The sequence below is a fragment of the Vicia villosa genome, linkage group LG6, assembly GCF_029867415.1.
Source record: "Vicia villosa cultivar HV-30 ecotype Madison, WI linkage group LG6, Vvil1.0, whole genome shotgun sequence".
Taxonomy (NCBI): Eukaryota; Viridiplantae; Streptophyta; class Magnoliopsida; order Fabales; family Fabaceae; genus Vicia; species Vicia villosa.
The window spans coordinates 61,821,918-61,848,876 of NC_081185.1; the positions used below are offsets into that span (position 1 = coordinate 61,821,918).

Below are 26,959 nucleotides of genomic sequence, written 5' to 3' on the forward strand. Positions count from 1 at the left end.
TCAAGCTAATATTCCAACATTTCAAACAAATGCCCAAGTAACATGTGTATTGACCATTAGATTTTCCTTTGTCTCACATGTTCTCTCTCTAATATTTTCATTTTCATTTTAATTTTTTCCCCTCAATTTTCTTTTTCTCTTTTTATTTTTCTAAACATAAATAAATTAATAAATCGAATCTTTCTTAATGGAATGAAAATGAACACGTAAAAATTTACTCAATCGAAAACATAATTATTTTATGATCATTAAAAAATTATTCATGATTATTAAAAAAATTATTTTCATATTTTTACTTTACTGACGGACCACTATCAACAAAAAATCCTTTTTTATTTTAACTAAAAATTGTCTTTATTTGAGACACAAAATTCTTATTTTCAAATGTCAAAATTTTTATTTTTCTCACGGGACATTATCAGCAAAATATCTATTTTATTTTAATTAACAATTTTCTTTATTTGAGAAACAAAATTTTATTTTAAAATATCAAATTTTCTATTTTTATTACGGGGCACGACCAACACGATACCTATTTTATTTTTATTAGCAATTCTATATAAATACACAAATGAATGATAATTATATATATATATATATATATATTGCTACATAAGATCATTATTTAGCTTTGTTATAATTTTTACAATATCTATCTCAAAATCATATTACATCTTGCTTATTGTAACTTTGCATTTGTCTTTAATGTTACGGTACACATCAAGTAAGATCCAAACAACAAAATAAGTATAAATGTTAATTTACACTTGATAAAGTGACACTAGACACAATCAGTTAGATCTAGACAAAAAACATACATAAATTGATCATTTCAATGCTGAATTATTTTAAGTATTAATATTGTTCAGGACTGGGCCGAGCAGGCCCAGCTCCCCTGGCTAGCCGAGCAGGCCCAATCCATTTGGGCCCATTTCCCATTCACCGTTACGAACTGGTCCACGCGAAGATCACGTGAGTAACGCTTCAGCGAAGGATTCGGCCAACCACCTCCGAATCCTACGCCACACTCACCCAGAACGTGAGTCACCTGCTGACTCATCCCTAGCAGAGGGTGTTCTGGCAATTTCCTAGCACGTGGGCCTCCAATTGGATTTGGCCCAAATAGGAAACCTTGGCCCAGCACTGGGGGCTATAAATATCCTCTTTCACTAGAGGGTCGGGTATTCATTCTCTACTTCCTAAACTCTCTCTCTCTCTAATTGCTACTTACTTTGGCATCGGAGAACCTTGCAGGTACCTCCCTCGCCAAAATTACTTCCCTCAAAATACTTCAATTCTATAAGCGGAACGTGCTCGCACGGTTCGGAATACCCCAGGCACTCGTCACCGACAATGGGACACAATTCACGGACAGAAAATTCTAAGATTTCGTCGCCAAACTCGGGACGAAGCAGCATTTCACTTCCGTTGAACACCCCCAAACAAACGGACAGGCCGAAGCCGCAAATAGAGTTATCCTCTGAGGGCTCAAGCGACGCATTGGATAAGCGAAAAGGGCTTGGGTTGAAAAGCATCACAGCGTCTTATGGGCCTACCGAACCACTCCCCATTCGACCACAGGGGAAACTCCATTTAGATTAACCTACGGAACCGAAGCTGTAATTCTAGTAGAAATCCGAGAACCATCCCGTCGCACCGAACTTCCTCTCGGGGAAGAGCTATACGACGAAGCCATGAGGGAAGAACTCGATATGGTCGGAGAAATCCGTCTAGGAGCATCGCTTTTGCCACGACGCAAAAGTCATCAAACGCGAGTTCGAGGTCGGCTCCCTTGTCCTCCTCAGAAAAAAGAAAGACTCTCGCGATGGCAAGCTCGCCCCTAACTGGAAGGGCCCCTACCGTGTCTACGAGAAAACCGAGAGCGAAGCCTATTACCTCGAAACCTACTCGAGAAAAAACTTGCTCGACCATGGAATGCCGGAAAACTTCGACAATACTATAGCTAAAGCTAATATTAAAACGGCCGACCAGCGCACGACGATGACTCTGTTGGGACGACCAAGAAGTGCGTCTCGATACGGACGTCGTCTTCTCAATCACCATAAATCGCGTTGTAGCCTACACCGAGCAGCCATTCGATTCGACGGGGAGATCTACATCTAGCTCCGCCGTCGCAGTACCACCCTGGCCAGACGCCCAGCTCGCGATGGGAAAGTCTGCATTGCAAGCTCTTGGTTCCGAACGCATCCTCGAGTTTGCCTGAGAGGCCTGGTTCACGCCCCGCCTGCCCGAACCATTCCACCCACGGTCGGATGACAACTACTAGTCGAGCATGCGAAAACATATACAAACTACAAATTGCAAAAATAAACATACAAGCATCATAATTGCGAAAATAAAAGTGCATTATAACGACTCGAAGGCCCGAAAATGTGTCGGGCAAATGCACATTATACAACTAGTCATAAACGGCTCGCAGGCCGACAAAATCTTGGCACGCAGGCCAAAAACAAAAAGGGGCACATGCCCAATTACACAAAGATTACATAAACCCTGATCACACCTCACCACCATCGTCTTCTTCACCCTGCTCGGCATCCCACTCATCGAAATCTGGGTTAGTATAAATTTGGCCGTCCACAACCTTGTAGTACGGACTGATCCCCTTAGTGACCAAACTTAGGTTGATGACCTGCAATTGCTCCACGACAGCCTTGAACCCAACTCCCAAGGTAGCAACACAGTCCACTTCAAGCTCCCTAACTTTCCCCAACAGCTGAGAACGAGTCTCCAAAACTTTCCCGTCCTCTGTCTCGTCAGCAGCAGGAAGGTGTGACTCTTCCAACTCAGCGACCCGCTCGCGTAACCTCTTCTCCTCGGCTTCCAAAGCCCTGACCTTGTCTTGAGCCTTGCAGAGGTCCTCGACGACATGGGTGTGAATCTCATACTTATCTTTGTAAGCTTCGAAGTCCCCCTTGAGCGTTTCATATTTTCGCTCCAAAGCATCATAGTCCTTTTGGGGACAAAACCTCTGCGCATTGAGGTCCATTGCGAAAGCTGCGACCCGCATCATCGCCTAAATATCCTCAGCAAGATCATTCCCCCAGGTAACTCTGTCCTGCTTAATGATATGCTTTACCTCCTCTCTCTCTAGCAGAAGATTCTTCCTCGAGAAAAGCCCTCAGTGTAAAGTACAAGAGGGAAACACGACGTCGTCGTCGGTAGGGTTATCGTTGATAATGGGGCGGACCTCTGACCCCCCCCCCCCCCCGTTGGTCCTTTGCTTTTTTCTGGCTGGAGACTTCTTTGGCGTAGCACCGGCCGAGCAGTGGCGGATCTATGTGTATTCATAAGGGGGCTCTTGCCCCCACAAAAGAATAGAAATTGTACATTGAAAAGTCTAATAACTTATATCTTTCCTTTACATTGAAAATAAATAACTGTTATCATCATAGATTAAATTTTTAAGGAAATAAATATGTCAAATTACAAGTGATGATAATTTTAAATGGTACACATTTTAGTTATTTATTCTTTTAAATTTTATAACTAATTAACTTTAAGTATGTATACGGATTAAAAAACATTATATTTTAAAAAGCATTATATTTTAAAAAACATTATGTTATATAATTTTAAATTTAAATTTTTTAATTATCTTATAGACCAGCGTTATGAAATAGCGGTGCACCATAATCGCTAGGAGAGATATACATTACAATTTTTGGATTCATTACAATGGTGAATATCGTTTGATATTGTAGTTTTTTGTACTATAATTTATGCTGTAAAGCGACTGGTATAGCCAAATTTTGCCCCTGCAACTCAAAATTTCTATATCCGCCACTGCGGCCGAGGAAGGGGAACTACCGCCAACGCCAGTCGCAGCAGCCACCTTGATCTCATCGACGCGATTCCTCTTCACGGCCCCTTTCGCGGCCCCCTTATTCTTCGCCCTCATCTTCACGACTTTATCATGCAAATCAGCCATTTGTCCTGCGAAACGAAAGCAGAATTAACACCAAAGAAATACAAATAACAGTCAAAATAAATTCCTCACCAAGTAAGATCATAGCCTCCCCGTTGGTTTCACACTCGAGGATAGCCTTGGTATTAATATATCGAGCCTCAATCTGAGGCTCTCCATCCTCGTCGAACAGAAGATCCCCGTTCGGTAGCGTACACGCCGCCGGCCTAAACCCGTCCACAAAGGCGACGAGCCTTTTATAACTTGTCGAATCTCGCTCGTTCAGGTCCTCGTCGCTGAAGATGTAGGCGTCCGTCCCCTTTTCAAAATGGTCATATTGCCATTCTAGAGGGAACCAAGCAGAAGGCCTCACCTTCTTCACCCCATCTTGATAATATTCAAGTATCTCAAACAAGTGATCCCCGGCCTCATGAGTAAAAGGCTTGACCATGAAATACCGACTCTTGAAGTGTTTGATGGAATCCTGATATATGGCGAACAGCTTCTTCGGCTGCTTAAAAGATACCCAGCTGAATTTGCCGTCCGCATCACGCAGTCTCTAAAGATGGAAAACCCTAAAAAAAAGAGGAAGAGTAGCCTCGACCTCCAAGAAGCCGCACACAATTTCAAAAACCCTCAAGAAGGAAAAAGCATTGGGATGGCGTTGGGACGGGCACAGTTGCAACCACCTAAAAACACTTCACCGCAAGTGTGTGAAGGGAAGCCTCAGCCCGGCCTCCTTGAACACAAACTCGTACATGGCAAATCGGGGACCAGGATATGCCGAGCAAATCCTCTAATGGGACTTCGGCGCAAAGGCCCCCCAAGAAGGCTTCATACCCGGGTCAAGATCTTCAAGGACGTTGAAAGCCTCCTTAGGGTGCGTCGTAAAGCGCGAGGCGATGCTCTGAGGCGCAACGGCTACCCAATCCTCGAGCTTCTTAACAGGAACTTCCACAACTGGGATTTCTTCTTCATCTTGAGAGTGACCAATTGCTTCGTCTTCGTCCGATATGTCGAGAACAACATCATTCTGGGCGTCATCAGCCATTTACCTGAAAAGCAGAGGAAACCGTGAATTCGACATGTCAAATCCACCCTTCCACCGCAAGCCAAGTGAAAGGGCGAGGAGGATAGACGACGAAGACCACCCATCAACAACCGATACTGCCGAGGTACTTCTCAACAATGGTTAAGTCTATCCGGCAAGCATTCGCCGATGAAGTTGATCCTAAACGACAAGCTACAAGACAAAATCTCCTCGAGTAACGTCCTCGCCCCATTCAAACTGTCCTCGGCAAACACACAATTCAAGACCATCTACAGTACCGTCTCTTATGTTTCTCCCCATCGCACTCTCACCTTGTTCGGCTCACACACTCGTTTCCCCTCGTCCCGCTTAAGGTACGCTCGGCAAACGCATACGAAACACACGCTAATTCCTAACCCGCTCGGCCTACTCATCGCTAAATATCCTAAATCTATAAAGCAAATATGAATAGAAGAGGAGAAGGACACTTACTTGAATCGAGACAGCAAAGGAAAAACACACAGTGGAAGACGAAATCCTTGAGCGGGCCTTGAGAGAATTTTTGGAGTAAAGTAACGAATGAGTGGCCTCCTCATTCCTTATATAGGAGAAGGAAACAGAAAGACGCTATGATTGCCTAGGAAGCTCAAAGGGTGCAATGATTGCCTACTCCAAAAGGCGGCCTTAAGCAAGGGAGAGCGCAAAAGGTGACATAAAGTGCCTGGAAAAACCCAAAAGGCGCCATTAATTTCTAAGCCAAAAGACGACTGTGGGTAATGATAACACCCCAAGCAATCGCCACCTGTCAACCAAAACCTGACATAGCAAATCGAAACGTTTTGATTTAAGGCCAACAATCACTACGTCCACCTCCTCGGCTGTCTCCTCGGCCTGAACGTTCTTCCATAATAATTCAGCTCCCCACGAGCCGAGGACGCCACCTACAAGGAGATCTTAATTCACCACAAATGCTCGTTCGAGCACATACTCGACTAAGCCCCTTAACGAAAGTCGTCACTCCCACGGGACTAACGACTTGAGGGGCTCCTGTTATGGACTGGGCCGAGCAGGCCCAGCTCCCCTGGCTAGCCGAGCAGGCCCAATCCATTTGGGCCCATTTCCCATTCACCATTACGAACTGGTCCACGCGAAGATCACGTGAGTAACGCTTCAGCGAAGAATTCGGTCAACCACCTCCAAATCCTACGCCACGCTCACCTAGAACGTGAGTCACCTGCTGACTCAGACCTAGCAGAGGGTGTTCTGGCAGTTTCCTAGCACGTGGGCCTCCAATTGAATTTGGCCCAAATAGGAAACCTTGGCCCAGCGCTGTGGGCTATAAATACCCTCTTTCACTGGAGGGTCAGGTATTCATTCTCTACTTCCTAAACTCCTGCTCTCTCTCTCTCTGATTGTTACTTACTTTGGCATCGGAGAACCTTGCAGGTACCCCCATTCTATTCAACAAGCTAGATCCAACCGTCGTGACGATCCATTCTGATCAGGTTAGATCAAATATGTATTGCAATTTTTTTATTGTAATATGATTGAAAAACGGATTCATTGGTGCTCTCAAGATAATTTGTTATTTTTTTTTTTTTTGGTAAAATGATAATTTGTTATTTAATAGGTGTTGAGTTATTAATTATTTGTACTTGTCTTTAATGTAAAAAATGTGAATGAAATATTTTATGAAGTGTCATGAAACACAACCAATTAAATTCTAAAAAGGTAAACATACATAAATCTAACTTTTAATTTACCGTATAATTTTACATTACTAAATAATTTTTCCCAATCAATACCAAATCAAAATTTATGGGTACCGAATAATTAAAAAATAAATAAAAACAAAACAAATGAGTTAATTGGAAAAGTGCCAAAATTCATGTCTTTTCTCATTTAACAACCACGAAACAATCGTGACGGGTAGATTCTAACACATGCACACGAGTCAGTTTCTTATTGGTCTACCTAACAAGCACCTAAACAGTAAATCAATCCCCAAAATCAACCCTCCTCTAATTCTCCGTCATTTATCCAGATTCACATACAACACGCCGCACAAGATCATTTCTCCTCTTCCTTACTCAAATTTCCATCTTCGCTCCAAATCGTCTTCAAAGCGCGCCACACTCAAAACCTCTCCCTCTTCTGTTTCACAGTAAGCTACGCTCCCATGCCTTTTTCTTTTTTTTTTCATTTTCCATTTTCGTAAACCGAAACACAATGTTGATGTTTCTAAGATTTCATAATTGGTTTTTCTATCTAATTTTATTCTCGTGATTTCTTATATGTAATGTATTGGAAGTGGAGTTTGAGTGTAACTTAGGATATGATGACGATGGGGATGTATGAGATTCAGACATGAAATAAATGAATATGAGGTTAGAGAATTTAGTAATTCATGGTAAGATGAGTTTGTTTATATGGTAGAAAGAATACAACAAATTTTGAAGAATAAGTGTTAACAAGTGTTTGGTAGAGCAAATTTAAGCAATTTAAATGATTAAGTTTGATGTGGTTTATGTACTGAGTAAAGATTTCGGGTTTTGATTATGGGTGTGCAAAAAAACCGGTTATTCATAACCAAATTAGTATCCAAATTGATCCACTTTTTAAAGTCCAATCCAAATGTTAAAATATAAAATTGGGTATCCATTTTGTTATCCAAATATAAACCGCTAACCACAATAATAATGTGGTTTAGTTATTGGATACCCAAATTTTGTTATGTATTAAATTTATATGTTTGTCTCTTTTTATGGTTAACCACATACTTATGATGAGAAAAGTTAAATTTCTCTAATAACACATTAATAAATTCTGAATTAAAATTTTAATTTTAAATAATTATTTATTAAATTAAAATGAAACATGCTTGCAGTATTTTTAAAAAAAGACTTGTTATTTCTAATATATTATATGATGATGAGACTTAATGATGCTAAATTGAAAATGAAATTTTTTACAAAAGACAAATTCTAACTCTCCTCACCTATATAATACTAAGTTAAAAATGAAAACCTGTAATACATTACGCAAACTATTTCATAATTTTTATAACTTTTTTTATGATATTCCTACTAACTGATAACTACTACTAACTGAAAATGAAAATGAAAGACTTGTTATTTCATAATTTTTCTTTTATGGTATTCAGGTCTCTTAGTTATTAGGTAATTGATAACTACTACTACATAAAAAAAAATATCTTCAAATAATTTAGATTACCCACTACCACTTAAACTAGCTTAAGTTATGTTAACTTAATTAAAATAAAATTGATTTTAAGAATTGAATTGATTTTAAAAAGTTGGTATTCCTTTAAAATAAATAAACTAATTTAAGTGAAAAATTGGTTTAAAAAGTTAATTCAAAGTAAATAAAATTAATTTTAAATATTGAATTGGTTTTGAGAGAAACCGGTTTAAAACTAGTTTTTTTTAAAATTGGTTTTTTTGTGAGAAACCGGTTTAAAACCGAACCGATCCACATGTAAACCAGTTTTAAAAAATAAACCGGTTTTATGAAAACGGTTTTAAGATCCAAACCAAACCATATATATGGTTCAATTTGGTTTGGTTTTTGATTCATGCACACCCCTAGTTTTGATCATGGCTTTTAATAGTAGAACTGTTTTATTTCTCTTTGAAATTTTGGTATTCGGATTTGCGACCAACTAATTCAAAGGATCAATTCTACTGTCCACCTGCGGGAGAGCTACTTTTAAAGCCAGAGATGGACTTGGTCCAACACAGGAATTGTTGGCACCTAACAGGATTTGAATCTGAAATCATGAGAGGATCACACTCTCAGGACCTGAGCCTTCACCACTAGGTCAACCCTGTGTGTGGGGGTTAGTAGTTTAATTTTTTAACTAATTTGCTGAAGCATTTCATTTTGTTTTCTCATGTTTGTGTTTTATCTACGAGAAGTTATTAAGAAAAATTTCGAGATTAACAATTTGGTTAGAACCATGGTCCTGAATAGAACATTGTGGCGAAAGTTGATCCATGTAGCTGATCCTAGTTAATGAGATTAGACTTGATTGTTGTTTTTGTGTTTTATATGTAGCTCCGACACCTTAGAAAAAAGGCGTATCCGTGTTATATTTTTGTTCTTTCTGTAAGGAAGGTGTCTTATCTTCCAATTTCTTTGTGGTTTACATAGCTGTTTTGTTAGAGTTTATCTCAAATATGGTTCCACCAAATCACGTGGGTCCCATATAAATTTAGTGAGACCCATATGAATTTTAACTAAAAAAATGCATGAGAAGTCTTGCTAATTAGAACTATAGAAGTGGGTGGATAGCTTCTTTATTGATAATTCATATATAAGATTTGCAGAATAAGTTGCTACTTTTCTCAGCATTTTGATATAACTCAATTATGGCTTTACTCGTTTCAAATAATGGTATCAGTGTTATAACTTGTAAGTGCATTGGCTTGAAAAGAATCAACTTAATTTGGTTGAAAAAGAAGGATTCTGGTTCATAGCTTTTAATGATGAATGGCCTTCCAAATACATGGCTTTTTAATATGTAGAATCTTAGGTGAGAAAGAATATGGACAGGTGACCATGGATCATGCTCTAAGTTTGACTCATCTTCTTAAAAATGTAAATCATTTTACTGTTCCTTGTTTTACCCTCTCCTTTTGGTTGATCCTATGAAGCAATCTGTTACACAAGTTCTATTTTGTGTGGTCCAGCTAAACCCTAAACCCTAAATAATAACCTGCTGACACTTCAAATATAATTTTTTGTCAACTCAGTAATCATGAAATGCATCTACTCCGATACTTAATCTCTATTTCTTCAAGTGTTTTTGGTGGATTGAGTATATATGCATCTCTGAATTCCGAAACACCGAGTTTTTACATTTCAAAGTTCACGACTATTCAAAAGTGTAATAATGTATATCTTGATATAACAAATTGGACAGATTTTTATGGATATCGTGGTAGTGGATTCGGACAAGGGAAACGAGGCAGATCGTAGCTGTTTAGAAGAGAGTACAAGTATATTTGATGGAGTCGAAGTTCAAGAGCCATATGTGGGCATGGAATTTGATTCTGAAGAAGCTGCCAGGACATTTTATGTTGAATATGCTAGACGGGTAGGATTTCTTGTACGCGTTATGCAACGTCGCCGTTCTGGAATCGATGGCAGAACTCTTGCTCGTCGACTTGGGTGTAACAAACAAGGATTCTCACCCAGTAGCAAGGGAACACTGGGGCAAGAAAAAAGACCAAGGTCCAGTGCCCGAGAAGGTTGCAAGGCAACAATTTTAGTTAAAATGGAAAAATCTGGAAAATGGATTGTCACAAGATTTATAAAGGATCACAACCATCCACTAATTGCTACAGCTAATGGTTTCAGTACAGAGGTGAGTTTTCTGGTTGCTTATAATTTTGTAACTATAACTTTCCACTCTTTTGGTAAATCTTCGTTGGTTCTTAGGACTTTCGCATATACTGAGTACATCAATGATAATAATTATGTTTTTTATTTTATTTTCATGCATCTGCCTTTCAAGTGACTCTTTGGCGTACAAAAGAGAAGGGTGGGTCAAATTAATAAATTGAATGTACATCAGACACGACACCGACACTGACATGTCAACACTGGTAATAATTTTAAAAAATGAATAAACTGAACCTAATCACAAGTGTCGATACATGTCGGGTGAGAAAATAAATTAATGATTAGTGACTGCATGCTGCACTGTCATCTCTAGTTAGAGAGAGAGAGAGTGAGAGAAACAAATAAGATAAGGGCTTCATTTGATCACTTTAAAGCCAGTGTTGTTAACTAAAACGTAAAAATAAAATTGAACAAATTGTTATTATTTTGCGATATGCTCTGTGGTACAAATTTGGTTGGGTAGTTTTGACTTATAGATGTTGTACATCAGATTGAAAGCTCTCACATGGTTTATAGGCGTCATGCGTAGGTTGTGTCAGGTTCTGGTTTCACTGTAGCTTGTAATCTTCTGTGGCAATGCGAGTCATGTTTACGACAACATTTGCCTTTCCCTTGCTGGGTTTGCTTTTTTCAGATACAATCCACCATGAACGATATTTAACGATACTGGTTGCAGCAGCTGGATTGGGGAGTAAATAACATATTTGTGGAGTTATGGATGGTTTTTGTTGTTCTATTACATTAAATTGAATGCTTGGTACATAAAGTTTTAAAGAAAGTTAAGCACATGAACTCGACTTCTTGGCCTCGCTGGAATTGATTCTTGTGGGCACAATTGTTTTGCAACTTTCATACTAATACATTTTTTGGTGATTTTTTATCTTTTAATTTTAAATTCTACTTAATCTGTTGATCCTTACTGTTTTAATTTAATTTTCCCTCTACCTGTAGGACGATAAAGATAAGAAAATTGCTGAACTTACTATGGAGTTGGAGCGTCAAGATGAACTTTGTACTGCATATAGAGAAAAGCTACTCAGCTTCATTAACAATGTTGAAGAAGAAACAGAGGAAATGTCCACAAAAATTCAACTAATTATTGAAAATATAAGGAGAGCTGAGTCTGAAATGCAAAATTGTTCCCAGAATAGAAAGCCTCGGGACTGTACTTGAATGTATAAAAGAGTAAAACAAATAGTGTGCTTTAGAAAACTTGAAAATCACGGTGAAATATCACAGTGGGACAAAAGCTACACATACTAACTTGCCAAAATTACGGTGAAAATAAATCTTAAACTTGCGGCAGCGGTGAACCTCCGTGTTACCAAACATATGCATACTATATAATTTCACTAATTATAGTATTCCATCGATTCCTCTCTCTTTCTTCTCGTGAGTTGAGGGAAAGGAGATGAGTAGCACCTTAAAGTAGCATGCAGATGTTAATACATGGTTTATTCCAGGGTGTAAAGCCATATCAAGTATTGAAAAAAAGAAAAAAGAAATAAGGTATAGTCCAATATATCATATAAATGTGTGACTTCTATAGCACCTTATGCTTTTGTAAGAACTCTTAAATCAACAATATTATTGCCAAAATTATGAATGCAGAGTGCAATTCTATGAATTAACATATATGATAAAGTTTATATAGAAATAGAGGGCACATTAAAGAAGGAAAGTTGGTGCAACCAAAATGGACTATAGAGACCCCTCTCTATCGCATGTTATGAGCTCTTTCATTCTTCAAAGCCCTATACTATATCCTCAATGTTGGTACTAGACAATTTTTAATTAGGTTAACCACTGCTTCCCATTCGATTTGCTTCAAATTTTTCACATTAGTTTTGTAACATTCTTTCACTTGTAGAATAGCATTAGATTAAATAATGTCATCAATGTATTTTTTTTAATGTGATTGAATATATAGTACATCTAAGGAGAATATCATGCCATTAAATTTTTTGTATAAGAAGCGATAACAAGAAAATAATTTAATTCTTCCAAATCATTCATGCAAATACGCATATTTTGTTAGATTGCAAATAATAGTTCTGGAATGACTTGTTTTATTCATGTGGAAGTGCAACAAATAAATAGAGAAAAACCTAATGTTGTAACAGACTCTACAGCCCACGTTCTGACTAAAATTAAGGAAACAAACTTTTACTAAATCAACTAACAAATCAATGCTAAAATCTAGGACACTTATTTGACTAAGCCTTAACATCCCTTCCCTTGAACTAGACTGCATTTGCAGCTAGTTAACTTCTGAAAAATCACAGACTCCAAGCTTCCATCTCAGCTCCCGAAATGACTCTAATTTCAGCGGTTTGGTGAGGATGTCCGCTAACTGATGCCTTGTACCACAAAATTGAAGCTGCACTACTCCATCATTCACAAGCTCCCTTAAGAAATGGTAGCGCACATCAATGTGCTTGCTTCTGCCATGCATCACCGGGTTCCTCGACAACTTAATTGTTGAGCTATTGTCACAAAAAATGACAGTACTTCTACTTCCTGTGTAGCCTATCTTCTTCAGCACCCTTTGCATCCATATTGCCTGACAACAGCTTCCCGCAGCTGCTACAAATTCGGCTTCCGTCGTACTCAATGTTACTATTGGTTGTTTTCGAGAAGACCAAGCTACTGCAGCCCCACTTAGCATAAAGACATAACCTGAAGTACTTCTTCTATCCTCCACCGATCCAGCATAATCACTGTCAGTAAAGCCAATCAATTCCAAATTTCCTTCCACTTTGTAGAGAATGCCAAACTTTGTCGTACCTTGCAAGTAACGTAGAATTCTCTTTGCTGCAGAATAATGAACTTATGTAGGCCTTGACATATACCTGCTCAATAAGCTAACCGCATACATTATGTCCGGCCTCGTAGCGGTCAGGTACATCAAGCTTCCAAGCAGTTGCTTGAAAAATGAACCATCCATTTCAACCCCATTTTCATCTTTGGAGATTTTAAATCCAGGAACCATTGGATTTTCAGCAGGATTGCTATGCTCCATCCCAAATCTTCTCAAAACTTCTATCACATACTTCGTTTGACTGATGAATATACCGCCATCAAACTGAACTACCTCAATACCAAGAAAATACCTCATCTTACCCAAGTCTGACATATCAAATTCCTTCATCATGGACTCTTTGAATTCAAACATCATTTTTTCATCATCTCCGGTATAAATTAAATCATCAACATACAAGCTAATGATCAAATACTTACCTTGTTTAACTTTGGTAAACAAAGTTTGCTCACTATCCTCCTTCTCAAAGCCTTCCTTTCTGAAGTATGATTCAATTCGGCTGAACCATGCTCGCGGTGCCTGCTTGAGTCCGTACAAAGCTTTGTTAAGCTTATATACCTTCTGCTCCTCATTCTTTATTTCATAACCTCTTGGCTGATCCACATACACATTTTCAACTAACTTCCCATGAAGAAAGGCCGACTTCACGTCCAGCTGAAACACACACCAACCTCTTTGTGCAGCAAGTGCCAAAATCATTCGAACCATGTCCATACGAGCTACAGGAGCGTATACTTCTTCATAATCAACTCCGTATTCCTGAGCATACCCTTTTGCGACCAAGCGAGCCTTGTATTTTTCTACCTCTCCAAGCTCATTGAACTTTGTTTTGTACACCCATTTGACTCCTATTTTTTCGCTCCTTTCGGCAGCTCCATGAGATCCCACGTTCCATTCTTCTCAATCGATCTCATTTCTGCATCCATGGCTGCCCTCCATTTCTCCTCCTTTACTGCTTCGTCAAATGAAGTAGGATCAAAATGAACAACATGAGCAAACAAGACTAAGTGTGTTTGTACCTCTTCATCGGAAAGACCTTCACCGGTGACATAGTCATTCATCCACCTCGGTGCTCTTCTATTTCTGGGTTCTGTCACTGGAGAAGCTGCATTTTCTTCTTCATTACCATCAGCTGCCTTTTCTTCTTCACCGCCATCACTCGATTCCTCCCTTTCTTCACTTTTCTCATCTTCCCATTCCAAATCAAACATTTTATCTTCTTCGGAGCTCTTCTCCCAATTTTGTTGCCCATCTTCTTCAAATACGACATCCCGGTTGATAATGATCCTCTTGGAGGTAAGATCATATAGTCGGTATGCCTTTGATTCTTCACTTACACAAAAAAAAACACAACAACGACTTTTATCTTCAAGCTTTGTTCGTTTAGCATCCGGTACATGAGCATATGCCACACAACCAAAGACTCTCAAGTGCCCAACCGAAGGCTTCACCCCACACCAAGCTTCCTCTGGCGTCATTTCCTTCACCGATGATGTTGGGCATCTATTAAGAACATAGAATGCCCAGTTTACAGCCTCTGCCCAGAATTTTCTTGGAGCATTTTTTTCAACCAATAAGCTCCTCACCATATTCATCACAGTTCTATTCTTCCGCTCCGCGACTCCGTTCTGTTGCGGTGTATATGCAGCAGTTAATTGCCTTATGATCCCATTCATTTTACAATATTCTTTGAACTCATCTTTTGTGAATTCACCTCCACGATCCGTTCGTAGACATTTAATGGACAAGCCTGTTTCTTTTTCAACAAGAGCTTTAAATAGCTTAAAGGTAGTGAATGCATTTGACTTATTAGCAAGAAAATATACTCACCCTTTCCTACTATAGTCATCAATGAAACAAATGAAATACCTCTTGTTTCCCTCTGAAACCGGAGAAATCGCGCCGCAAATATCAGCGTGAACCAGCTCCAACTTTGTCGATGCTCTCCATGTACTTCTCCTTGGGATTACATCTCGATGTTGCTTCCCTTTCAAGCAATTAGTGCACACAACTTTATCCTCAGAGAAACTTGGCAAGCCAATCACCATGCCTTTTGTTTGCAAAGTATTCAACCCTTTGCAGCTGAGATGACCGAATCTTCGGTGCCAAAGGTGAGCCACGTCTTCAGTGGTTGCTTGGAAACACTCTTCCTTGCTTTCCCTTTTGATTGATTGAGTGCTCGATAGCAACACAAACATTCGATTTGCTGTCATGTAGGTTTGGAATACCAAACCCTTTGTTGGATGAAAAATCCGACACTAATTTGACTACATTAGTACAACCAAACCCTTTTCTTGCAGCTTCCCAACACTAAGAAGATTATTCTTCAAACCGGGCACATAATACACATCTCGTACAAGGTGATTCACTCCTTTTATCGTCAACCGAACACTTCCTTTTCCAACAACGTTCATGCTTGCATAATTTCCCAATCTAACTACCTTGTTGAACCCTTTTTCTAACTCACAGAAGAGTGATGAATCACCACACATGTGATTGCTGCACCCAGAGTCAATATACCACACAACATCTCGATTGCCTCCAAGCTTCTCAACATATGCCATTAGCACCATCTCTTCCGATTCCTCCAAATCTGTAAAATTTGCTTGGCACTCATACTGGAAGTGTCTAAGCTTATGACACTTGTAACACTCAATTGTTTCCTTATTCCTCAGTTGGCTAGCCCTGCCTCTGCCTTGTCCCCGACCTCCTCGAAAAACAACTCTTCCTCGTCCTCTTCCACCATATTTCTCTTCATGAGTTACCTTCAAAGCATGTTCATCTTCTCCACTTACTTTGAACTTTTGCTCATGAACGAGCAGAGAACTTTGCAAGGCATCCACAGATAGTTGATCTATGTCCTTGGCTTCCTCAATGGAGCAAACAATGTAGTTCCACTTATCAGTTAGGGTTCTCAAAATCTTCTCAACGATCTTGACATAATCCACATCTTCCCCATAATTCCTCATGTCGTTTGCAACCGTCATTACTCGACCAAAATAATCAGTGATTGATTCACCCTGCTTCATTGCTAAGACCTCAAAGTCTCGGCGTAGACGATTGAGCTGAGCTCTCTTTACTCGAGCATTTCCTTGACACTTTAACTTCATGGAATCCCAAAGCTGTTTAGATGTCTCCTTTTGAGTGATCGTCTTAAGAATTGACTTGTCAAGCGGCTGAAAAAAGTAATTCTTAGCCTTCAAATCCTTCAGCTTTATCTCCTCCAAGTTCTTTATTTGCGTTGCCGTCATCCCATCCATGCTCTTCGGCTCTGTGTAGCCTGATTCAACAGCTACCCAATACTCCTTGGATCGAAGGAGATTCTCCATGACCATACTCCAGTGATCGTAGTCCCCGTCAAACTTCGGAATGGAGGCTGCTGCAAAGTGTGCTTCCGAACCCATCTCTCTTCACTCCCTCAAGTGTTTTCCTACTGTTATTAAATCTCTCAAGTCACTGCTCTGATACCAGATTGTTAGATTGCAAATAATAGTTCTGGAATGACTTGTTTTATTCATGTGGAAGTGCAACAAATAAATAGAGAAAAAAAATAAATAGACTCTCCTTTGCCTTTGCAAAAAAAAAAAAAAATAGAGAAATACCTAATGCTGTAACAGACTCTACAGCCCACGTTCTGACTAAAATTAAGGAAACAAACTTTTACTAAATCAACTAACAAATCAATGCTAAAATCTAGGACACTTATTTGAGTAAGCACATTGCTTGAATTTTGTACATGACTTCTGATCATTCCTTTCACAACAAACTCATCAACATAAATCAACACAATCATGAAAACCAAGACTTGTGAGTATGTTAATATAAATTGATGTTTATTTAAAAACTAAAAGAAAAAGGCTTATGCACTGACAGTGTAAAAAAGTTTTACACTGTCAACCAATCACGATCTTGTTAAGCGCCAAATCATACTGTAGATTTTAAGTTACTCATATGATATGGCAGAATAAAATGTTCCTATTGGATAACAGTGTAAAGATTTTTTACACTACCTTTTAACACAAAAACTAATTACAATTTACAAATTTGATGTATTATAAATAAAATTTGATTAAGTTAACTGCTATTGAATTGTAACTGCGTGAGTTTTCTTAGCTGAGTAACAATAATTATCATCAAGTCATTTGGGTGCATTTCTATTCCATGGCCTCGAGTCTATGTTGGTCGTGGATTCACTCTCTCCTCATTTGAAAAGAAAAGTAAGAATAATATTGAAATGATTAGTAAAATACCATTATTTTAATGCATGAAACTCAAAATTAATCTTAGGATAACCCTGGTTCTACATTTTCATCCAATATTTAAGAATAATACAAAGTGCTAATAAGAAGAAAAAAAAAACACAATTTAAAATTTCCCTATGATTCACAAACTATCTTTATTTGAGACTGCATGTTTAGTTTGAAGGTTTACCAAAGAGTAATAAGCACCAGAAGGTCCATTAGCCAACAATGTTTTGTGAGTTCCAATCTCAACCATCCTCCCTTTGTCTAAAACAGCAATAACATCACAACTTTGTATTGTACTCAACCTATGTGCCACAACCACACTTGTTCTTCCCACCATTACCTTATCCAATGCTTCTTGCACCACTTTCTCTGACTTGTTATCTAGTGCACTTGTTGCCTCATCTAGTAGCAACACTTTTGGATTCTTTAACATAGCCCTTGCTATTGCTATCCTTTGCTTCTGACCCCCTGAAAGTTGCACTCCTTTGTCTCCACACCATGTCTCATACCCATCTCTCAAACTAGCTATGAAATCATGAGCATTGGCTACCCTTGCTGCTTCTATTATCTCAGCTTCATCAATTTTGTCACATGTTGTTCCATATGCAATGTTGTCCCTTATGGTTCCATTAATCAATGTTGGTTCTTGGCTCACAAGTGCTATGTGTTTTCTTAGTGACTTTAGGTTATATGATTTTATGTTCATACCATCTATTGTCACACTTCCTTGCAATGGATCATAGAATCTCTCTATTAGTCCAATGATCGTCGACTTTCCCGAACCACTTTGCCCTACCAATGCAGTCGATTTTCCCGCTTCAATTTTTATTGAAAAACCTTGAAATATAGTCACATTAGGCCTAGCGGGGTATGCAAAATGCACGTCGCAAAATTCTATTTGGCCCGTTAGAGTAACTGGCTTAAACGTATTAGGCTCGTCTGATTCGATTTCTGTGCGCCGATCTAGGATGGTAAAGATCGATCTCACGGTATCTGCACCTTTGGAAATATCTTTAGTCATGCTTCCAGCTTCACCTATGACCCGCCCCGTAGTCAACACAACCATAAAACTCTCAAACAACGCTTTCTTCGTTATCAACCCATCAACCAAAAGCTTCCCGCCGTACCAATAATTTAAGGACCAAGAACAAGCCGTGAAGAATTGCGAACACCCAAGCCCAAGACCAGCAAACCACGCTTGTCGAAAATTCTCCTGAATTGGGCCTTGTTGGGCCTCATCAAGCATTTTGAGGATTCTATCTTGAGATGAAAATGCAGTAATGGTTCTAAGATTTGAAACTGCCTCAGAAGCTAACTTGCTACTTTGTTCTTGGGCCTTAATAGACTTGCTTGAAAGACTTTTGAGTAAAACACCTTTTGTGTAAAAACAAGCAATTATAATTGGTTGAGAAGCTATGGTAACAAGTGTGAGCCTCCATGAAATGACTAGACCCATAGTGTATGCTGTTGCAACTGCTGAAAATGTTTGTACCAACAAAAACATTCTGTCACCTACTAATGACCTCACCTAAACAAAAGATCATTCATCAATAATCATAGTAAAATTGTTAAAGATAGAAAGAAGTAATATATTAAAAAATTCACAAGAAACTTACCACATTAGCATCATTGGCAAGTCGAGAAGAAATCGCACCACTAGAATTTTGATCTTGATCGAACCACCCAACTTCAAAACTGAGTATTTTAGAAAGCATGCTCTCTCTTACACGTTTAGTCAAGTACTCTCCCATGTAAGCAAAGCTATAGTGTTGTCCAATATTAACCACCAAAGTTATCAACGACAAACCGAAAAACCAAAGTGAAAAAACTCTAGTCTTGTTTTTTATCTCCACATGATCTGTATTAAAATACACAGATATCATCGATCCCATCGTAAATGCAAAAATAGGATGAATCGCACCAAACACCATTGCATTCAAACTCCCCAAAACCCCTTGCTTCCATTCTGGAGCATTCAATGCAAGTAATCTCCAAAAAGATACCGAATTATCAGCATCATTATCGTGGTTCTGTATACTAACATTAGCAAATTTATCTTCAACTGAACTGGTAAGGTCTGCCACCAAGGAAGCCGTTTGTGTGTTTGTGAAAGTAGTTGTAACCGTTTCTTCTGATTCAGTTTTGGTTTGTTGAAGGCGGACGAGGGAGGCGTATAGGTTGTTATCGTTCTGAAGAAGTTCGTCATGTGAACCAATCTCGGTAACTTTTCCACCGTGCACGACAGCAACAATGTCAGCGTTTTGGATTGTGGAGAGACGATGAGCAATGATGACGGCAGTGCAACCAGTTGTTGCATTGTCAAGTGCTTGTTGAACGAGTCGTTCGGACTCAGTATCTAATGCGCTGGTTGCTTCGTCTAAAAGAAGGATTCGTGGTTTTTTAATTATAGCTCTTGCAATTGCTATCCTTTGTTTTTGTCCACCTGATAATTGAACTCCTCTTTCTCCTACCTGTATCAATAATACATAAATATATCAATTAGCGGTTCAAATAGGTTCATCGGTTTTAGATGGCGTGAAAGACAGACTACTGCACAGAGTCTATAATTTGACACTGGGTCGTGTTTTTAAACAAAGTAATGCATGATAAGTGATGTAACTCACCTGAGTATTGTAACCATTAGGTAGCAACGAAATGAAATCATGAGCATTACAAATTTTAGCAGCTTCAACAATCTCTTCCTCAGTAGCATCTTCTTTACCAAACATTATATTCTCTTTAATGCTTGTTGCAAACAAAGCAGGTTCTTGACTAACCAAACCCATCATTGATCTAAGCCATTTAATCTTTAACTTATGAATAGCCACTCCATCGAGGCGAATCTCTCCACCAATTGGATCATAAAATCGTTGCAACAACGATACCACTGTCGATTTCCCTGAACCACTTTCACCAACCAACGCAACTGTTTTTCCTGCTGGAATCTTGAGACTAAACTTTTTAAGGATAACGGTTTCGGGTCTTGTTGGGTATGCAAATTCTACATTGTCGAATTCCACTTCCCCGGAAACATTTTCTAATATTTCTCCTTTTGCACTGATAGAATCTATCTCAGGAACTCTTTCTATTACTCTCTTGATTCTTTCACCGGCCGTAATTGCATCCGAGAAATACTTCATGTTTGATAAACTAGCTCCTAATGCTCTGATTCAGAAGTAAATGTTAATTTACATAGTTGTAATTGACAATTTTTAAAAAAAAAATTTGTATACATAATCGACTCGATAAGAAAAAAATATACTTACAATCCACCAACTGTTATGCATGCTCCAACTGCAAAAACTGTCCCTCCTCTAGCACCATGATACATAACCATTTTGCTACCATAATAACATAAGAAAGCCCAAATGGCAAACACAAAACCATTGCTTCCAATGGCCAAACCTTTGGCTAATCCTTGTTTTAAACCCAACTCCACAGTACCTTCTAGAGCTTTAGAGAAAGCATTCATGGATTTCTGTTCCCCCACAAAAGAATAAACAGTTCTGATAGAAGATAGCGTTTGTTCTGCAACTATACCAGCTTGATTATACTCTTCTCTAATCTTTCTTGATAAACTCATCAAAGTTTTGCCATAGATTAATCCAGGAATCACTAGAATAACGCAAAATGGAAATGCTACAATTGCTAGTCTCCATAGTATTATAAAAGGCATTATGTAGCTTCCAATGAACAATGAAATGTTCATCAAAAAATTTGGAACCTGCATTTTTGTTTAATATATAAGAAATCAATTCTACGTTAAGATATGAAATAATCACAGGCCTGCACGTCTTAAGTTAGTTATAATTTAACTGTGACTACATAAATAGAAGTTTTATTTAGTCACGGTTTAACTGTGACATGACAAATATGTGGCAGACAGTCTTGAATTTGAGCAAATGGTGACAAAAAATTATAATACCTTCTCGCTAAGAACATCTTGAATTAAGAGAGTGTCGTTGGAGACGCTAGTGATAATCTCTGAAGTACTTGTGATTTGCAAATCAAAGTAAGCAACATCTTGTCTAAGAACTGCTTTCAAATATCTGCATCTCATTTTTGCAGCTTGTCTTCCACTTGTCCTTGTCCAACAATAACCCTCTAAAAATAGGTTAAAAAAAAGAAAAAAAAAAGGTTAATAATTTTGTAAACTTTTAAATAAAAAGAATCAAATAAGATAAAACAAAATTAGAAAACTTACCAAGAAAACAAACAACAAAAGATGCACAAGCCAAATAGATCCAAGCCATTGCATTCTGCATCATGAATCAAAGAAACAAAACACTCTTAGCTATTATTATTATTATATGTGTGAGAGCGAGAATGTTTAGAGAGAGAACCTTATTGCTATTATGGATGAAAGCGTTTCCATCGGTGGAAGATGAAGTGCCATAAGTATTAATCACGCGGCTACTAAGAAACAACATCACTGGTGTAGTAAAGCCTTCACCAATGGCTCCAATGGTGCCTAAAATCATAAGGAACCAATCTTGTGTATCTGCATGCATGAAAATGGACCATATTGAACCATTCATGTTCTTCTTCCTTTCCTTTTTCTGATCCACATCACCCATTTTCTTGACACACTTTTTTTAGAAACAACAACAATAAGATTTCTCAGACTCACTTGATTTTGAAGAAGGTTGTAGCATAGTTAAGAATTTATAGAAATCAGTGTGGTGGGGGGAAAATTATTTGGAATAATATAAATGTTAGTGGATTCTATTAATTTCTTGAAATTGAACCTAGACCATCATGGTTAATACTTTGAAGACGGTATATGAATAAAACTCACCGTTTGAAAATTGTACTGTGATGAATATGGAGTTGAACGTCTTTGACTTTACAATTATTGTTCTATTGCTTTGTTTGGATTCGAAAAGAAAATGAAAGGAAATAATATAAAAAGAATGAAATCTAGTAAAAATTAAGTTGTTTGTTAAGGGAAAGTAAAAGAAAAGTGAAATGAAAGATATAAATGAAGTAAAGAGTTAGTCGCTATAATTATAATAATGAATGTATTTGTTCTTTTATGTAGACTAAATACATTCATTATTCAATGAACCTAAAAGAAAGAGTATTTGTTTATAATTCACGGATGGAGTATTACCTATTTTTCCTTATTAGAGTTTTATTGTTTTTTTAATTATTTATTTTTCTCACACAGCATTTATTTTTTATTTTTTTCATTACTCTTTTTCTAAATTTGGAGAAAATAAAAGCTTAAAAGTTCAAAATATTTGTAGTAAAGGAGAGGAAAATTTTTAAGTAGACAAAACTATAACACGTAATCTTACCGAATATAATTTTATTGTTAATTAAAAAAATATAAATAAAATTGTCTATCTTCTCCATTATCACAACTACTTCATTATTCTAAATAAAAACTAAATTAAATTTTAAATAAATTTAAATTTTCTTTTATTTTATTTTCACAAGTATTTATTTTAAAAGGATTACAACCATTGCCTTATATATATATATATATATATATATATATATATATATATATATATATATATATATATATATATATATATATATATATATATATATATATATATATATATATATATATATATATATATATATATATATATATATATATATATTACATAATAATTTTGCCATAAACAAATATATTTTAAATATTTTAGTTCTCTATTTTATCTAACTCACGGAATTAGTCCCCTATTTATTTTTTAAATAGTTTTGATCCACATGTCCATTTTTTATCCAAAAAAATCTTGATGTGTGATATTTTTTTAATTATGTGGTATATATGGTGCTGACTTATGAGATAGAAGAACTGACAGAAGATCGTAGGATCTTAAAAGTAAATGGAAAGTATCTAAAAAGATACAAGTCGGTCATGCATGAGGTTAAAATCGCAAAAACGTAGTTGATAAAGACTATCGTTATGGCTAAAATGACGAACGTTTCGCCAAGATGGCTTCGTCCTTAACAGATTCGCAATACAAAGCAAGTAAATGAGAAAAGTCGAAGATATGTTGAAGTCACTATTTAAACCCAGAAAAGATTTCATTGATAGAAACGACTAACATACATATCTAAGCATAGATTACAAAAAAGTCTAACATAGCAAAAGCCAAAACAAGCACTGAAGCATTACTAAGAGATAATAAAATAAAGGCTGATCAGTGGTTTTCACACGTATTTTTACCGCTGTTTTTAGTTATCTTTAAGTATTTTATTTTATGTTTTAATTTATTATTCGTCATTTTATGCTTTGGTTTTGTGTTTAATTGTTTGTAGGCTCAGATGAATGAAGTGGAGAAAATCAGTGCGAAACGTGAAGAAACTGATGAAAAAGCACATGGCCTGGCCAAACGCGTCTCCACACGCGTGTGGAGCCTATGAAAGTGCATCCTGCTGCTCAAACGCGTCCCCAAACGCGTGTGGAAGTGAAATGCTGAGGTCTGCTGACCAAACGCGTGCCCAGACGCGTCCCAGGCCACCAAACGCATGCCCAGACGCGTCCCAGACTGCCAGACGCGTGCCCACATGCGTCCCAGCTGCCAGAATTACAAAGGAATGCCTGCCCCTGCCAAGACGCGTTCCAGGACGCGTGTCACAGCCACCAAACGCGTGTCCACACGCGTGTGCACGTAAAAGAATGGGCTTTCTTGCTGAAAAGCCCAGTTTGGCAGAAATAAAAGGAGGAGGTTGCGTTTGGACAAGGGTTCGACGAATTTGGGAGCGAAAATACACTGTAGAAGGCTGGAGAACTCAGATTCTATGCAAGGATTGAAGATTTCTATGAGCTTTTGCCATTGAAGATTGGATTTCCTTCATTTATCTGTAATGTCTACAATTTACACTATGGTTTCTGTTATTTTCATGAGTAGCTAAACCCCCCATTGCTAGGGGGGTGACCCTGATTCTGATTGTGATGAATGAATTCAATTGATGCAATAACTATTTTACTTTTCGTATTTGTTAATTTGTTCTTCATCCGTTAATAATGCTTTATCCGTCAGAAAAACGGATTCTGAATATGAATGAATAGTGTAGCTAGACGGCATATTATTTGTGGACATGATTAAGAACATATAATATTTATATCACCTAGGACTAGGGATGTCATATTGTAACCGGAATTTCTTGTTATTGGAATGCTTGATCATAACCGTAATTATCTATGGACATAGTAATTAGGTTGTGAGGTCAAAGATCTTTTCACTAAGGCCTTAGGATTAGATACTCTAAAGAACCGGTAATTAACTATGAAAAGCATGTTATTGTATTGAGACAGAGAATTCGTTGCATGAAGAATCATTCACCGTCCCTAGCAATCTACTCATCTCTGTTCATCGTTCTATTATTCTGTTTATTTACTTTATTTGCAAAACCAATCAAAACAACCTTTTGAACTTTTGTTTAATTGAAACACTGATAAAACTCTATATCGTCAAGCAGTCCTTGAGATTCGATATTTGGGATTTTCCCATTACTACTACATAGGCAAAAATAGTACACTTGCTATTTTCCTATCAAGTTTTTGGCGCCGTTGCCGGGGACAGCCGAAGATTATAGAGTTCTAGATTTATTTCAATTAAAATTTTGTTGCTCTGCGACTAAAATTTTATTTTCTGCACTTTTTATTTATTTTTCTTAATTCTAATATTTGTCTAATCTGTGTATGCGAGGTAATGCCTCAGCTGAATTTCTTTTTGACGCAGAAATCGAAAGAACTTTGCACGCAAGGCGAAGACAAGCTCGGTTGGCTAAACTGGAACCTGAAGAGGAAATTGTGTCAGTTCATTCCGATTCAGAGTCTGAAAGTGAAGAAGAAACCATGGGTGAGAATCCTCCTCCTCCTGAGAGACTCCTTGGTGACTATGGTGCTGCAAACACACCGGGGGGAAGACAAACAATTGTCAACCAACCGGTAAATGCTGCAAATTTTCAACTACATCCAAGCACAATCAATCAGCTTGAAAGGAAACCTTTCACCGGAAAGGTAAATGAAGATGCAAACAAGCACCTGCAGAGATTTCTGACCATGAGCACAACTCTAAAAATTGAAGGGCATACAGAAGAAGCAAAGAAGCTGAGAATGTTCCCGTTCACATTAGCCGAAGAAGCAGAAGAGTGGTTTTATTCTCTTCCAGCAGGCAGTATCACATCATGGGAAGAAATGGAGAAGGCTTTCTTGAATGAGTATTTCCCCGCCTCGGTCTTTATAAGAAAGAGGTATGACATTTTGAACTTCAAGCAGAAGGAGGATGAGCCCTTAGGAGATGCTTACAAAAGATTCAAAAGAATTCTAGTAGCATGTCCCACTCATAATATGGACAAGACTGAACAGATGCAAGTATTTGTCAATGGGCTCAGAATGAAAACAAAGCAGTTAATCGACACAGCAGCTGGAGGCTCAACAAATTTCACAACAGCCTCTGGTATCATCAAGATCATTGAAGCTATAGCTGCAAATGAGCATTTGGAGCTGTATGATAGGTGTGCTAGTAAACCAGAAGGAATCATTGACCTCAAGCTGGAAACCTCAAAAATCCGAGTTGAAGATGCGATATCGGCTGAAGTTGAAAAAAGATTGAAGGCTATGAATATAGGTACACAACGGGTGGCTCAAGTGCAACAAGCCCAACCTGTAATATGTGAAATTTGCAATGGTCCTCATCAAACTGTATGTTGTGTTGCAACTCCCAAGCAAATTGAAGAAATCAAATTCCTGAGGCAAAATAATCCTTATTCTAACACCTATAATCCTGGGTGGAAGAATCATCCCAACTTCGCTTGGAAAGATCAACAACAACAACAACAAGGCCCTCAGAAGGCGGAGTGGGAAGTAGCTATCGAGAGATTGGCTGGACAATGCTCTCAGTTTCAAGAAGAGACAAGAAACAACCATAGGAACACCATAGCTTCAATAAAAAATCTAGAGGTTCAGGTGGGTCAAATAGCACAGCATATCACTCTACAGGCACAAGGTAACTTTCCGAGTGCAACTGTGAAAAATCCGAAAGATCAAGAGAAGATTAATGCTGTTACAACAAGGAGCAAAAGGGTGGCTGAATCAGAAAAAGAGAAAGAGGAAGTAGATGACCCCATGGTAATAGAGGTGGATCTAGAAATAAGAGAGAATCCGAAAGAGCCAGAAGTTGTGATACCACCGGTTAAACCAGTTGAAGAAAAAAAGAAAGATGCTGAACCGGCGATCAAACTACCTTTCCCTTCCAGAGTGACAAAGAAGAAGTCAAAAGAGAAAGACTTCGAGAAGTTCACTAAATTGTTCAAAAAGCTAGAGGTAAATCTACCATTCTTTGAAGCACTTGAGCACATGCCCTTGTATAGGAAATTTATGAAGGAGGTGATGGCGAAAAAGAGATCAGTGGAAGGAGAACAAAAGATTGCAACTGAGAAGTGCGGTTTAGTCTCGTCAGCAAGAAAGATCCCAATAAAGAGGAAAGACCCGGGAGCGGTGGCAATACCATGCACTATCAATAACATAACTTTTAAAA

The 26,959-nt window shown here is 37.9% G+C and overlaps 2 protein-coding genes across 2 annotated transcripts; one reads left to right on the plus strand and one right to left on the minus strand.

Annotated features, from left to right (window-relative positions):
• The first annotated feature begins 6,962 nt into the window (after positions 1–6,962).
• LOC131611577 (protein FAR1-RELATED SEQUENCE 5-like) lies at positions 6,963–12,163 on the plus strand. Its single transcript, XM_058883534.1, has 3 exons — positions 6,963–7,122; positions 9,904–10,347; positions 11,337–12,163. Exons 2-3 carry the CDS (start codon positions 9,910–9,912, stop codon positions 11,556–11,558), a joined length of 660 nt encoding a protein of 219 aa, XP_058739517.1. The 5' UTR covers positions 6,963–7,122; positions 9,904–9,909; the 3' UTR covers positions 11,559–12,163.
• A 5,426-nt stretch (positions 12,164–17,589) lies between these two features.
• LOC131613758 (ABC transporter B family member 15-like) lies at positions 17,590–22,030 on the minus strand. The gene is made up of 7 exons (XM_058885403.1): positions 21,797–22,030; positions 21,658–21,712; positions 21,379–21,557; positions 20,720–21,177; positions 20,078–20,618; positions 19,070–19,924; positions 17,590–18,981 (listed from the first exon to the last, which is right to left on the minus strand). Exons 1-7 carry the CDS (start codon positions 22,028–22,030, stop codon positions 17,590–17,592), a joined length of 3,714 nt encoding a protein of 1,237 aa, XP_058741386.1.
• Positions 22,031–26,959: the final 4,929 nt, after the last annotated feature.